This window comes from Camelina sativa, chromosome 9 (genome assembly GCF_000633955.1).
Source record: "Camelina sativa cultivar DH55 chromosome 9, Cs, whole genome shotgun sequence".
Taxonomy (NCBI): domain Eukaryota; kingdom Viridiplantae; phylum Streptophyta; class Magnoliopsida; order Brassicales; family Brassicaceae; genus Camelina; species Camelina sativa.
This window is the reverse complement of record NC_025693.1, coordinates 31,516,151-31,528,911: the sequence shown is the minus strand read 5'-3', so window position 1 is coordinate 31,528,911 and position 12,761 is coordinate 31,516,151. Positions and strand designations below refer to the sequence as shown.

At 34.8% G+C, this 12,761-nt stretch overlaps 2 protein-coding genes across 3 annotated transcripts; one reads left to right on the top strand and one right to left on the bottom strand.

Annotated features, from left to right (window-relative positions):
* On the top strand, positions 412 to 1,925 carry LOC104713452 (small ribosomal subunit protein S13, mitochondrial). Its single transcript, XM_010430558.2, has 3 exons — positions 412 to 669; positions 1,253 to 1,477; positions 1,608 to 1,925. Exons 1-3 carry the CDS (start codon positions 601 to 603, stop codon positions 1,776 to 1,778), a joined length of 465 nt encoding a protein of 154 aa, XP_010428860.1. The 5' UTR covers positions 412 to 600; the 3' UTR covers positions 1,779 to 1,925.
* On the bottom strand, positions 7,570 to 12,072 carry LOC104713451 (phosphatidylinositol 4-phosphate 5-kinase 2-like). 2 transcript variants are annotated; one of them, XR_002033295.1, is made up of 9 exons: positions 10,716 to 12,072; positions 10,458 to 10,622; positions 10,175 to 10,340; positions 9,903 to 10,013; positions 9,629 to 9,822; positions 9,403 to 9,533; positions 9,215 to 9,308; positions 8,454 to 8,833; positions 7,570 to 8,034 (listed from the first exon to the last, which is right to left on the bottom strand). XR_002033295.1 is itself a non-coding variant. In XM_019229501.1 (9 exons), the coding sequence occupies exons 1-8, from the start codon at positions 11,834 to 11,836 to the stop codon at positions 8,533 to 8,535; spliced, it is 2,283 nt and encodes a 760-aa protein (XP_019085046.1). In that variant the 5' UTR covers positions 11,837 to 12,072; the 3' UTR covers positions 7,570 to 8,079; positions 8,499 to 8,532. The 2 variants fall into 2 exon arrangements, 1 of the variants encoding a protein (XP_019085046.1); XM_019229501.1 differs by having other exon boundaries at positions 7,570 to 8,079; positions 8,499 to 8,833.

The following is a 12,761-nucleotide window of genomic DNA, read 5'->3' as shown; positions in this document are numbered from 1 at the left end:
AAAAAAAAAAAAAAAAAAAATCAAACCTTACTTACATGTAATTAATTCATAAAAAGACAAAATATTTTGTTGGTAGCCAAAACCACTTATGTAGTGTAAACCCACACGTTAAAAAACTTATGTCTCTCCTATAAAGCAAAGAGAAGTTAATATAAAACTCCGTTTGCTGTCGTGCTTTATTTGCTGAAGTATTTAACGTTTCCGAAAATTTCAGTCGTAACATTGAATTGAGGTGCTATTCTAAAACAGTTGGTTTCTTTTTGTTTGTTTGTTAATATACCATTTTCTGTGCTGATGATACACGAATTTAACGATTTAAAACCAACGTAAATCAAGAGACGAGCCCAAAAAGAGTTTGAAGTTTAACATCATTATTAAGGTTGTCCTCTATTGGACCCGAGGCCTCTCTGTGAATAAATTTAAAGCCCAATAAAAGTTATGGTATTCAAAGCCCAATAAGCTAGGGGAGAAAATAACCGCGATTGCGTTTTGCGTTTGCGTTTTGATTAGAAAACGCGAGCGGTTGGAAAACTGAATCTTTAAACCCTTTTCTTCACCACCTTTCATCGTCAAATCTCTGGAAACTGAACTTCGACGACGATGTTGGGTTTACGAAGATCTGCAGCGACCTTGTTCGACATCAGCCAGTCTCTGCTTCGGAATGTTACGGTGAGTTCGTATCTAACATTTCAGCGCCGATTTGGTTTTAGGATTAGGGTTTCAATGGATCCAATCGATTCATCTCTTTTTAATTTTTGATGATTTTGATCCAATTTAGTAGATTTGGATGTGATTATTTCTGGGTACGTTTCAAAATCATTTATTTTGGTGGTTAAGATTTTGGCTTCTTCCCCATTTTTCAAATAGATGATAAATGGGAAAATAACCGTACTACTGTAAAAGAAAGAACAAATTTTTGAAATCGATAAGGTCTAGTGTAGAGCTCAATGTCTTAATTATGAAATTGCCAAGGTATTGTTGTCAATCTATTCTCGTAAAGTGTTTGCTTTGTTTTGGAGTATCCTCTGCTAGTAGGCTCTATGAGATTATGAGATTCTAGGAAGCATTTTAATGTTGGCTTGTTTTTGGCTCAGGTAGAAGAATAGTTAGATTTACTTTGCTAACTCTATCACATCCTTTTGTGTCTGTGTGAAGCAAAGTTTATCAAAGCTCATTACTTTATTTGATTCTCTGTTTGGATTGTAATGTACATCAAGTTCACCCATTTATTGTTCTCTCTTTCTCTCTGCAGTTTCATGGAGTACGCGTCCAAGGAATTCGTGTGGGGAACGCAGAGGTTCCAAACAATAAGCCACTCAAAACCGGTCTTCAAGAAGTTTACGGAATTGGCCGTCGTAAGTCGCATCAGGTTCTCTGTGGGCTTGGAATCACTAACAAACTTGCCAGAGACTTAACTGGTAAAGAACTCATTGACCTCCGTGAAGAAGTTGGCCTGCACCAGCATGGTGATGAATTGGTAAGACAAATCATCTTATACAAGAACATTTAACTTTCTTATTGTCTCTAAAGCTACTCTTTTGAGTTTTGTCTTTCCATTTCTGAAAACCGTGTTTGTTTGTTTCTGTGGTTGTTTATTTCTTTAAAAGAGGAGGCGTGTTGGATCGGAAATACAGAGACTGGTCGAAGTAGATTGTTACAGAGGTAGTAGACATAGACATGGAATGCCTTGCAGAGGACAAAGAACCAAAACTAACGCTCGCACGAAAAAGGGTAAAGCCGTTGCGATTGCTGGAAAGAAGAAAGCTCCTCGCAAGTAGAAACCACAAACCTGTCTTTCAATCCGTTCTCTCCGTCTCGTAGTAAGCTGTACTCCATGTCGCATTGTCTACAGACTTGACTTTGTCTTACTTTTGGGATAAAATTAAAACTGATTAAATAAGCAAACGTTGCCAGTTTTATTCTCCTTTTTTTGCCATTGCAGAGGAAGAGTAAGCTTCAAAATTGTTCTCCAATAGTCTCTCTTTTGTTTGCTTATTGGGTTATATTTAACTATAAATGTGCAAACCCTAAGTTTATTTAGTAGCCCAATTAAAAAAGCCCATTGTTTTGTAGCCCATTGACAAATCGTGTTAAGCAAAACAAAACAATGGGCTACAAAACAATGGGCCCACAACCATGTGATACCATTCTACGCATACTCTCCTAACTCTCAGTGCATTCATCAGTCAACAACATTCAACAAAGCTGTCAACAGATAATATTCACGATTTCACGGCAACAAAATAGACACACGAATTTTAACATTCCTATTAAATTTTATTTATTGATACAAAGATATGATTCGGGTTGGGACACGACGAATCATGGGGAACAAAATAACGAAAATCAAATGAGAATCACAAGAAGTGAGACCAAGTGACTTGAAACGGATATATCAGAGAGATCAATTTGGGAAATAGACTAATCGATGCCTACTAGACCCGATCACATTTATTTTACTAATAGTCGTATCTCCTCTCCACTCATTTGTTTGTCTACATGATCCTCCACGTAAAATCTCTCTACATGTTCTTTACTTTTTCTGAACAATAACTTGGGTGGGGCTTTGTAATTTTATGGACCCATTTTATATTGGCCCACAACCATGTGATTATCTCTTTTTCTGATTCCCTTCTAATTTTTTTTTGTTGTCTAATTCGTAAAATCGTAATTGCACTTGCACTCGTGATAGTGGTATTATATATATACTCCACTTTCTACTATTTGACAAGATATATGCCCTTACGAGACCTTTCATATAAAAAGGAAAAAAGGAAGAAAACAAGATGTCTTTCTTAGAAAAATCCATAAACTATATATAGATGAAATATGTGGCAAGAGTTATAGATATTGTTTTGAATTATGATTTTCTTTATATATATATTAGAGAAAATAAAAGGTGTAAAGTGGTTAGGAAACAGAAAAAGCCAAACTTGGATAACTACCGCGGAATGGAACAAAAAGAGAGAAACAGAAACAAAATAAAATAAAAAGAATTATCAGACTACTACTATTTTGTTATTTTGTATACTTATTGATTATGTCAATCGTAAAATTTGAAAAAGTATATTCCCATGATCACGAGCTTTTTTTTTTTAGTGGAAAAATAAAATAGAAGAAGCGTGAAATATCAAAGCATTTGCATTTGGGGAGAACATGGAAGATACCCCACCAAACCACCGCCATTCAAGAATTTGCCTCAAACTCAAATACAATCTCTTCAGCTAAATATCATCCTTATATATATCCACTCAAGATTATCTTCCTATTAATGAAATTATTTCATCCATATGTATTATTTCGTTAAGATGATATATATTTGAAGAGATCATTTTAAGAATAGTAGAAACCAAAATGGCTGTCATCAACAATAAAGAGCGTGATAACGATCATGGTCATTTGGTATATATTTAACGTGAAACTTGCAGTTAAAGTTAATAAAAAAATTACATGAACTACATTGATGTCGATTATCATTACATCCAAAAAGGTTGTCCAACTGTCAAGCTTTGTGTTGCTCATGTTGCTTATGGTGGTCAATTTGCATATGGTATTATCAGTTGAAGTTGTTATCTAGACTTCGTTTTGTACCACTTAATTAAAAAGATTGGTTTGAACATGGTCCGGTCCGTCCATTTGGTTGGTAACAAATGCAGCTATCCTAATTAGAGAAGAAAAAACACTCATAAAACAACATTAAGGTTCTATTTTTGGTGGTTGGAAACAAAGAACAATACGCGTCAACAACATGTATCACGATGTTTCTTCAGTAAAAGAAGACACCATCATTAGCGTTAGGTTGATATGTCTAATTAGCGGTCTAGCTGGCTTATTTCATTTATTGATTTTTTTTCTTTTCTTCTCAAGTTATACTTCCATTATTTTATGAAGTTCTTGAAATATAGCATAGCACTACAACATTCATGTAATATTTAGTGATTCCTAGTATAAATTTCGCATTTTGGGTAAACATTCTATTAATTTATTTTTCTTTTGATCAAATTCACAACAAGAAAGATAAAACTTGAAAACACATTTTTGCTCTTGGATTAAATTCATAATTAATCGTAAATAAAAATAACCAATACTTGTTTGTGTAAAATTTTGTAAGAGAAAAAAAAAAATAGTTGTTACGAAAAATAGAATTATACAAGAATGATAAGAAAGGGATGGTTAAGAGAAGGTGTCCCCTTGTGGTGGAACCTTATGTTGGAATGTGAAGTAATGTGCCTATTTAAAATACCAATGGCCACATTTTTGAAGGCTTTTCAATTTCAGACCAACTTAGTCCCTAAACTGAGACCACTTAAATTCTCATTATTTCTTTGTCTTCATTTTATTTTTACCTCGAATGTGTCATATTTTAGATCTCAAGCTTGGCCGTTGCAGAATTCATATACTAGCATTGAATATTTCGTTAGGGATTAATTTTGGTTTGTAATTAATGATATTTGGGGAAAAAAAAATAGTAAATGATTTGTTTTGCCTTTTATGGGTAACTAGTATAAAGTGAGAATAAAGCCTAAAAATAATAGCTCAAATTATTCAACAAGAAAGGTGGCTAATTAATTAAGAATTGGTGGTTTTATTGAAGTATGTTAATAGGTCAGTAAGTAGGCTTGACTTTCACGTTGATCCGTTTTCCGATAATAGACTCCCAAAGTTTCCTACTTCCGATTCTCATAATTCAATAATTCAAATATGTTGTCGATTACATGTAAATGGACACTTTTTTTAGTAATTTATAGGAGTATATACATTTAGACTAGACTGACTAGTAGTATAATATAGATAAGAATTACCACAAGCTTTTAAACAATTAGCTTATTTTCCTTTGATATGCTTTTGTAGTTTAATTATTTGGTCTACCTTTGTTGAACTACTTGGGGAGTAGAGTAGTGGAACTTTAACTATACTGTTCATTCATAACCGTAGACCCAAATAAATAAATCAATGAGACTAATTAGATAAGTTAGCAAATTTAGACTGAATTTGTTTTATTTAATAGTAGTTGGGAACGGGATAACCAAAGTACCAAAGGCGTGGTTAAGAAGATTCACCTGGATTCGGATTTTGTTTGCATTGCCGTAGGTGGTGGATATATAAATTACAGTGTATCTTTTTTTTTTAAGATATTACGCTACCAATTTATCTTGTTTCTATAAAGATAAAATTACTCACTTGGCAGACAATTAGACAAAACGTTTGTTCTACATGATTACATGTCTGTCATACACCGACGTCTATATGTACTTAACACACAGACACACACACACATGAATGTGATTATTACAGAGTCCTGAATGAAATGATTTTTTTTCTTCATTCAAAAATCAGTTGAAGTGTGTATACATCTATCTACATGTACGATAAGACTAATTACATGCAATCATTTTGTATTAGGTTAAACATCTAATGAGTATAAATGTGTAAAACAACGAAAATTTTAAATATGGTAAAATAGAATGGTCTAGACGTCGTCTAGTGGTCCATAACACCATTTATCGTCAAAATTCTAGGTATGTGCAGACCTTTAATAAATAAAACAAAGAAGAAGCATATTTTTAGAATCTAGTGTTACAGTTATCGGTTGAAACAGTAAATAGATTTGCTCATATCACTTACTGTCTAGATCATTCAGATTTAGCTAATGGCTGTGATATTTCTAAATTCAGTTTGACGTACATACCATTTGGTATGGGAATGGGATCTATCTATACACTAATACACACACAAACAAACAGAACATTTATAATGTATAGATATATATATATATATATATATATATGTGTGAAAAAAAGCAAACAAGACAGATCGACAGACCTCTCATAAAATCAGATCTTACTGCTGTATCTTCGCAAGCTTATGATTTCCCAAATCAGTAAATTTGGTTATTTTGACAACAGTATGTAAGAAAAATATATGTTGATATTTGTGACATTTAATTTAAAAGGACTTTTTAGGCATGCAAGTGTTTGGCAGACCTAGCTACTGTTCAAAGTTCTGTCTTTTTCCTATTTTCTCGTTTAGAGAACCATTTCTTTTTTATTTTTCTTCTATTTATTTACATTATACTAGTAGTACTAGTTAATTTCATGCAGACAGTAAGTACAGTATTCACTTATGATATGTTCTTCTTTTTTTGTCTCTCTGTTTCTCGAGAAAACTGTAGTCAAGCTTAGTATATTATACTATTGTTTTGGTTTTTATTAAATGTGGTTTGAAGATTTGTGTACTTATATAATGTAAACTTTGGATTATAAGCTTTTTGTATAACTAAAAGGGATGATGCAGTAAATATACTTTGCTTAGCATGAGGGATTATGAATTTTGTGTAACTGTGGGAGCGGGTTCGTTAATTAATACTGTAGCAGCAAAAAGGCTCGACGATTCATGCGAAAAATGAATACTGGATCTGGTCAATGGGCATTCACTGCTCTCGTATAGTTTAATTAATCAATACTACTACTCTAGAAATGAAACAGTAACTTAATTACTCTATTTTTTTCTTTCTCAGGTTATAGAGTTTTTAAATAGAATGTTCTTCTTGGGAATTTGGACTCTAGGATCTGAAGATAAATTGGCACACATTATATGACACGTAGTATTTTGTTTATACTAATATTCAATTTTATTTTCATCTTTATGTAATTTGACTTTTGTTACACTCGCTCTCCTTGGTGGTCGGGTTTTCATCTACTTTTATTTTTCTTCCTTTTTTCCTCTAGTTATATAATCTCAAGTCTCAACAACTCAACTCCCAAGTAGATTAGATAGTTTTTAAAAAATTTGTACTGTTATCATGTTGTTTCTTTTTGGTTGTGGGTCATATATATACACTTTAAATCCGTATACATACAACGAATTGAGTTTAAACTTTGGATTATATGTCCCATTGTGACAAATTTTAACTATTCGGATTAGAAGTCTTTGGCAGGCCTTGCTCACAGAAAACTAAGCATGCATTGGTGGTAACAAAACTCTTTTTACATTATTGGAGTATACTTTTTCCTTTACTCCCGTCTCATTATCATATTTAAAAGAGAGTTTGAGGTGTGAAGAGTAACAACGATTATAGTGAAAATTCATTTTTTTTTACTAGATAGGAGAATATAGAAAATATAGTCAACCTACATAGTATTGTTTTAGGTCCTTATAAATTATATAAAATTAACAATAATTAATTATGAAAAAGAAAGGCTAATGTGAGATGTTTATTTCAGAGTTATAAAAGAGAGACATGTGGTCTTCTCTCTTTGCTTTCTCTCCTTTTCATGGAAGCACAACCTCAATTCCAACCTATCTCTCTCTCTCTCTCTTCTTTGACCATACTACTATATGTTTATGTACTAGTATTTTTTTTATATTGTAAATGTATCATAGTAACATCATATCAAGTCTATACATCCAACATACTACTATAGTCTTTTTCTATGTATAGGCACATCATTGGTCGATTTATTTTCCACATATGAACAATTATCATCAGAAATACTACCTGATTATTATCTTTGTACAATTTAAGAAATTGTAGTTTGTAACATGTGACTCGAAAATAGAGTTTGAATAAAATTTGGCAAAGTATCTTTGGATGTGAAAAGGATGTTGAAGAAGAAGAGGGATCCCATGGGAATATGTGCCCCTCTTTTCAAGATTTGAAGAGTACATCTTTAGCTTTTACTTTTGTCCCAATTTAAAGTAAAAATTAACCCAAAACAGATAAAAAAAATAAACTACCCATCCTTTTTCATTAAACTTGTACACCTTAATCTTATTACCCAACTCCAAATCTCCCAAAACACATTTCTCTAAGCCTATGTACTTATCTTCTCCTTCACAAATTCTATATTCACATATATCTTCTTTCTTCTCACCTTCCAAAACAAAAATAAATAATCCCCAACCCCCAAAATTTGTTTAATCACTTCATTCTCAAATATTATAAATGAATGAATTTCCGAATCGACTTCCTTCCTTCTTCGACCTTTTGTACCAACAGTGAAACTACCCTTCTGCCCCTTCATGCCTCAGCATCTTTTTTAGCTCTCTCCATTTGAGGTAAAAAAGCGAGGAGCTTTGGTTTGACCTTTCAACGATGGGGATAATACCTTCATTAGCCGTCTTCGATGAAGATTCTGCTGATGAAATCTCTAAACCTTCTTGAATACAGTTTTGGATCAACAGCTGAGATTGAAGCCGGGTCAGCCTGTAGAGACTTATAAGCATGCTCGATCTTCTTGCTTATGTCGTAATCTTGTAAAATGTCAATGACTCCAAAATACAGAACCACTTCGTAGACCTCTCCGTGGGATAGATAGTTCGTCCCTCCAGATGAATATTGATCAAAGTCACTTCTTCTCGCCATTCGTTCTGCTCTTGCAGGCATGTTTGCGCCTAATCGAATCAACGGTTTCCTGCAAAAGCAATCAGATTTTAGTAACATGTTGANGCATCTTTTTTAGCTCTCTCCATTTGAGGTAAAAAAGCGAGGAGCTTTGGTTTGACCTTTCAACGATGGGGATAATACCTTCATTAGCCGTCTTCGATGAAGATTCTGCTGATGAAATCTCTAAACCTTCTTGAATACAGTTTTGGATCAACAGCTGAGATTGAAGCCGGGTCAGCCTGTAGAGACTTATAAGCATGCTCGATCTTCTTGCTTATGTCGTAATCTTGTAAAATGTCAATGACTCCAAAATACAGAACCACTTCGTAGACCTCTCCGTGGGATAGATAGTTCGTCCCTCCAGATGAATATTGATCAAAGTCGCTTCTTCTCGCCATTCGTTCTGCTCTTGCAGGCATGTTTGCGCCTAATCGAATCAACGGTTTCCTGCAAAAGCAATCAGCTTTTAGTAACATGTTGATAAATATGTATAACTACGGGTAGAGAATTGGTTGAATCTTTAACAACTAGTTTAAGAAACAAAAAAAAAGGACCACATGATCTGTCTTGCCCCCACAATATGATTGTGTTTTTCTATTCAATAGAACATCCCCCACAAGATTGCCAAACAACTTTTGAAGACAATAATGCATAGATGTAACGTAGTTCTCAGATGAAAATCATATCTAATGGGAAACTGAACCTTTCATCTAACTCTGCCACAGTAATTACCAATACGTTCAATTCAAAAGGACTATTGTTAGGTCAACTTCTTGTGCTAAAGATTAAAACCCAAGTAATGATTGGCGAGAATAAATATTCCTATACCTGCCAGCTAAGATGCGGTCCATATCTTGAAGTTCAGCCTCCAGGAAGCGACAACCTCGCATGAATTTCTCGTTCTGGTATGATTCTATCTTACCTGCCCAACACATGAACAAACAAATATCATCACAATGAAACAGGCACACAAAAAAAAAAAAAAAAATTAAAAAAGAACGAGAAGTTTAACTAACCAGATCTTAAAACGAATGGAGAAAGCCCCATTTTGTCTCCTGTGTTGTCATCACGGAAGTGAACGCCAACCAGAAGGCTATAATCCATTATTCTTGCAGCTTCCAAGAACTCACAGTCGCGCTTAATTTGCCTGGAGAACGAAATGCAGCCAGCTTAGTAATGTGTTTGCAATTTCAAACACACAAATAGAAAAAAAGAATAACACTAGCAATTTGGGAAGCTTACGTCATAAGCTCCTGGTACCAATTTCTCTGAAGACGGAAAGCAAAATTGAGATCAAGGTCCTTGAGAGTAGTGGTCTCGTCGATTTCCACTTCAGGTTTGGATGTATACCGTCCATGGGAAGACCCTTTCAGATCAAACCGTCTCTGAATTCTATATTCCGAGCAGAACAAGTTCCCCATAACAATAAACCGAGTCTGGTAAGATGGCAAACAACATGAGAAAATTGTCCTTTGAAAATAAAGAGTCTTTTGAAATGTAGATGAACAACACAAACCTTCTGGCCACCAACAGGTTTGATACAATGCACACCGTAGAATCTAGTCACAAGTGTATTTTCATACTGGCAGACATGTTTGTAGTAACTTGGAAGCATTCGTAGAAGAACCTGGGATAATGAAGACAAACAACATCAGGTCAAGTTTTTGTTAGGTAACCACAGATAGTGGACTATATATGATTAAGAATGTAAAGTGAAAGCAAAGAAAAGAAAAATACAAAGGGATTCACAGAAGACAGAAGAAGTCAAGAAAATAGCCAACGACTAACCTTGACTTCAGATTTCTTCACTGTCTTAATCATAAATCTGTCATCTTGAGTTAAGTAGAAAAATCTTCCACTCTTTCCAGGTGATGAAAGTTCCCTAAGAGCATCGTTCCCACAGATAGCTAACATATAATCAGCAGGATCCACCGTGAAAAGCTCCCTCAGGCGTCTATCAAAAGAAACAAATTTCACCACAAACACAGATTTAGAGAATAAACATCACCAAACTTGTGCACAATAAGATTAACACATTGAAAGAGATATCTAACAGCAAAAGATTTGTTACCTAAACACCAAAGGGCAATAGTCCTTCCAGCGGAAATCCACAGATTGATGCGGCGGTGTGGTCTTAGACCCCTCAGGTGGGAACCTTGTCCAAAACTTTTCACTCGGATCAAAATCACTCTGTTTAAGATCACGAACAGTGGAAGCATGTTTGCCGACAGAATACCTAAAAATCATCACACTTTGGTTAAAAACACAGATCTAGATCATCATCCCTAGGGATTCTGAAAAAGTCTTGAGAAAATATATATATGTTTACCTGATTCCATGTTGCAAGTTGAGCATCAAATCATATTTCTTATGCCCTTTAGAAATAGTCTCTCCAGGTTTCTTAGCCTCACCACTGAAACAACAAGGATTCTTCCTAAACTGCCTAAACCCATCTCGATCAATCGAAATCCTATCTCTATAAATCACAGAAGCTTCCACATTATCAACAATATCACAGGTAATATCCCCAGCTTCACCATCAGATTCCCAAATACAAATCCTAGGAAAAACCTTATCACCACCACCACCACTCAAACTCCCAGCTCCACTATCAACAGAAGATCTCTTCCTCGTCGCGGCAACAATCAACTCACTCTTCTCAATCCCATCAAAGAAACTCCTCATCAAACTACTACTCTCATTCCAAGAACCAATCCACGAACTCCCATCAGCCCAAGTAAACACACCACTCCCTTTAGGAACACCATTCTCCCATTGACCTTCATACTTATTCCCATTAGGCCAAGCAAGCACACCTTTACCACAAATCACACCATTCCTCCACTCTCCAGTATACTGATTCCCATTCATCCAAACATACCTCCCTCTCCCGTCTTGTAGATTCCGCCGCCACGTGCCTTCATAGTAATCTCCGTTGGCGTACCTCTTCTGACCATGACCATGTTTCCGATCAGCAACCCAAGAGCCTCTATAGGTATCACCGTCGACTCCAACAAAAGTGCCGAACCCTTCCATTCTCCCAGATTTGAATTCGCCTTCGTAAGTCGCACCGCTAGGCCACGAGAACTTGCCTTTACCGTTGGCTTTGCCACGTTTCCACTCGCCTTCGTACATACAGCCATCTTTCCAGAGATATTTGCCGGATCCGTTAGGAAACCCGCCGGAGAAAGTTCCCATGTAGAGATCTCCGTTTGGTAACGGTTTCTCTACGTCTACGGGAGGTGGCGTGGGAGTGACGCGCCTCGTGGTTCCTTGTGATTTCGATCGTACCATCGGCGTTGTTGTTAAAGCTAGTAACAACAAATCGTCTCTTCTTCTTCTCTCTTCTTCTTCTTCGTCTCCTCCTTCTAGAACTTTCTTTTTCTTCTCCACAAGTAAAACCTCAGTAGCTCCTTCTTCTTCTTCAATAACAAGCGGTTCACGCATCATCTACTCATCACATAAACCCTATCTGCTTCCCTCTTCAAAAAAATTACCGAAATGGGCATTCGATTTCTTCCGTTAAGGAGAAATCAAATGGAGAATCACAGATTTGAGAAAAAAAGTTTCTAAATCTGAGAAGAAACCTAAATGTTTGGTGAGAGATTCCTAAAAAACGATACAGAGAGAGCAAAAAAAAGAAAAGGGGAGAATGAAGAAGAAGCAGCAGTATCAAAAGCAAAAGGATAAAGAGACAGACAAAGAGAGAGAGAAGATAAATAAATAAATAAAAGTTTTTTTTTACTAAATAAAATAATTTGTTAGGGTAAAATAGTAAAATTTAATTTTAAGTTTTTCGTAGTAGTAAAACCATTGGGAAGCGGACACAAAAAGCCCACCAGCCCGATTAGGGCTGGGCAAAATAACCGATAACCAAATAACCGACCGAAACCGAACCGAAAAAAACCAAACCGAACCGAACCGAAATTCTTCAAATACCCGAATGGTTAGTAAAAATCTATATCCAAACTAACCGAAACCGAACCGAACCGAACCGACAATTAAATGGTTAACCGAAATATCCGAAAACCTAGAAGATATCAAATATTATATACTTAATATTATGCAAAACTATAAAATAAACTTAAAATATAAATTATTTCTAGATTCAAAACAATTAAATATTTTAAATAATCAATATATGTAAATGTTATTATTTTGAATTTACAAAGTTAAATACTATTTTGTAAAATTGAATCCATATTTTTCCCTTTTTTGTATTTTTGTTATTGTATATTTGGTTAATTTTGGTTATATTCGGTTAGTTTTGGTTATATTTGGTTTATTTGGTTAATGTTAATATAATTTATGTTAGTTATGGTTATTTATTTAAATAACCAAACCGAAACCGAACCGAAAGAAACCGAACCGAACC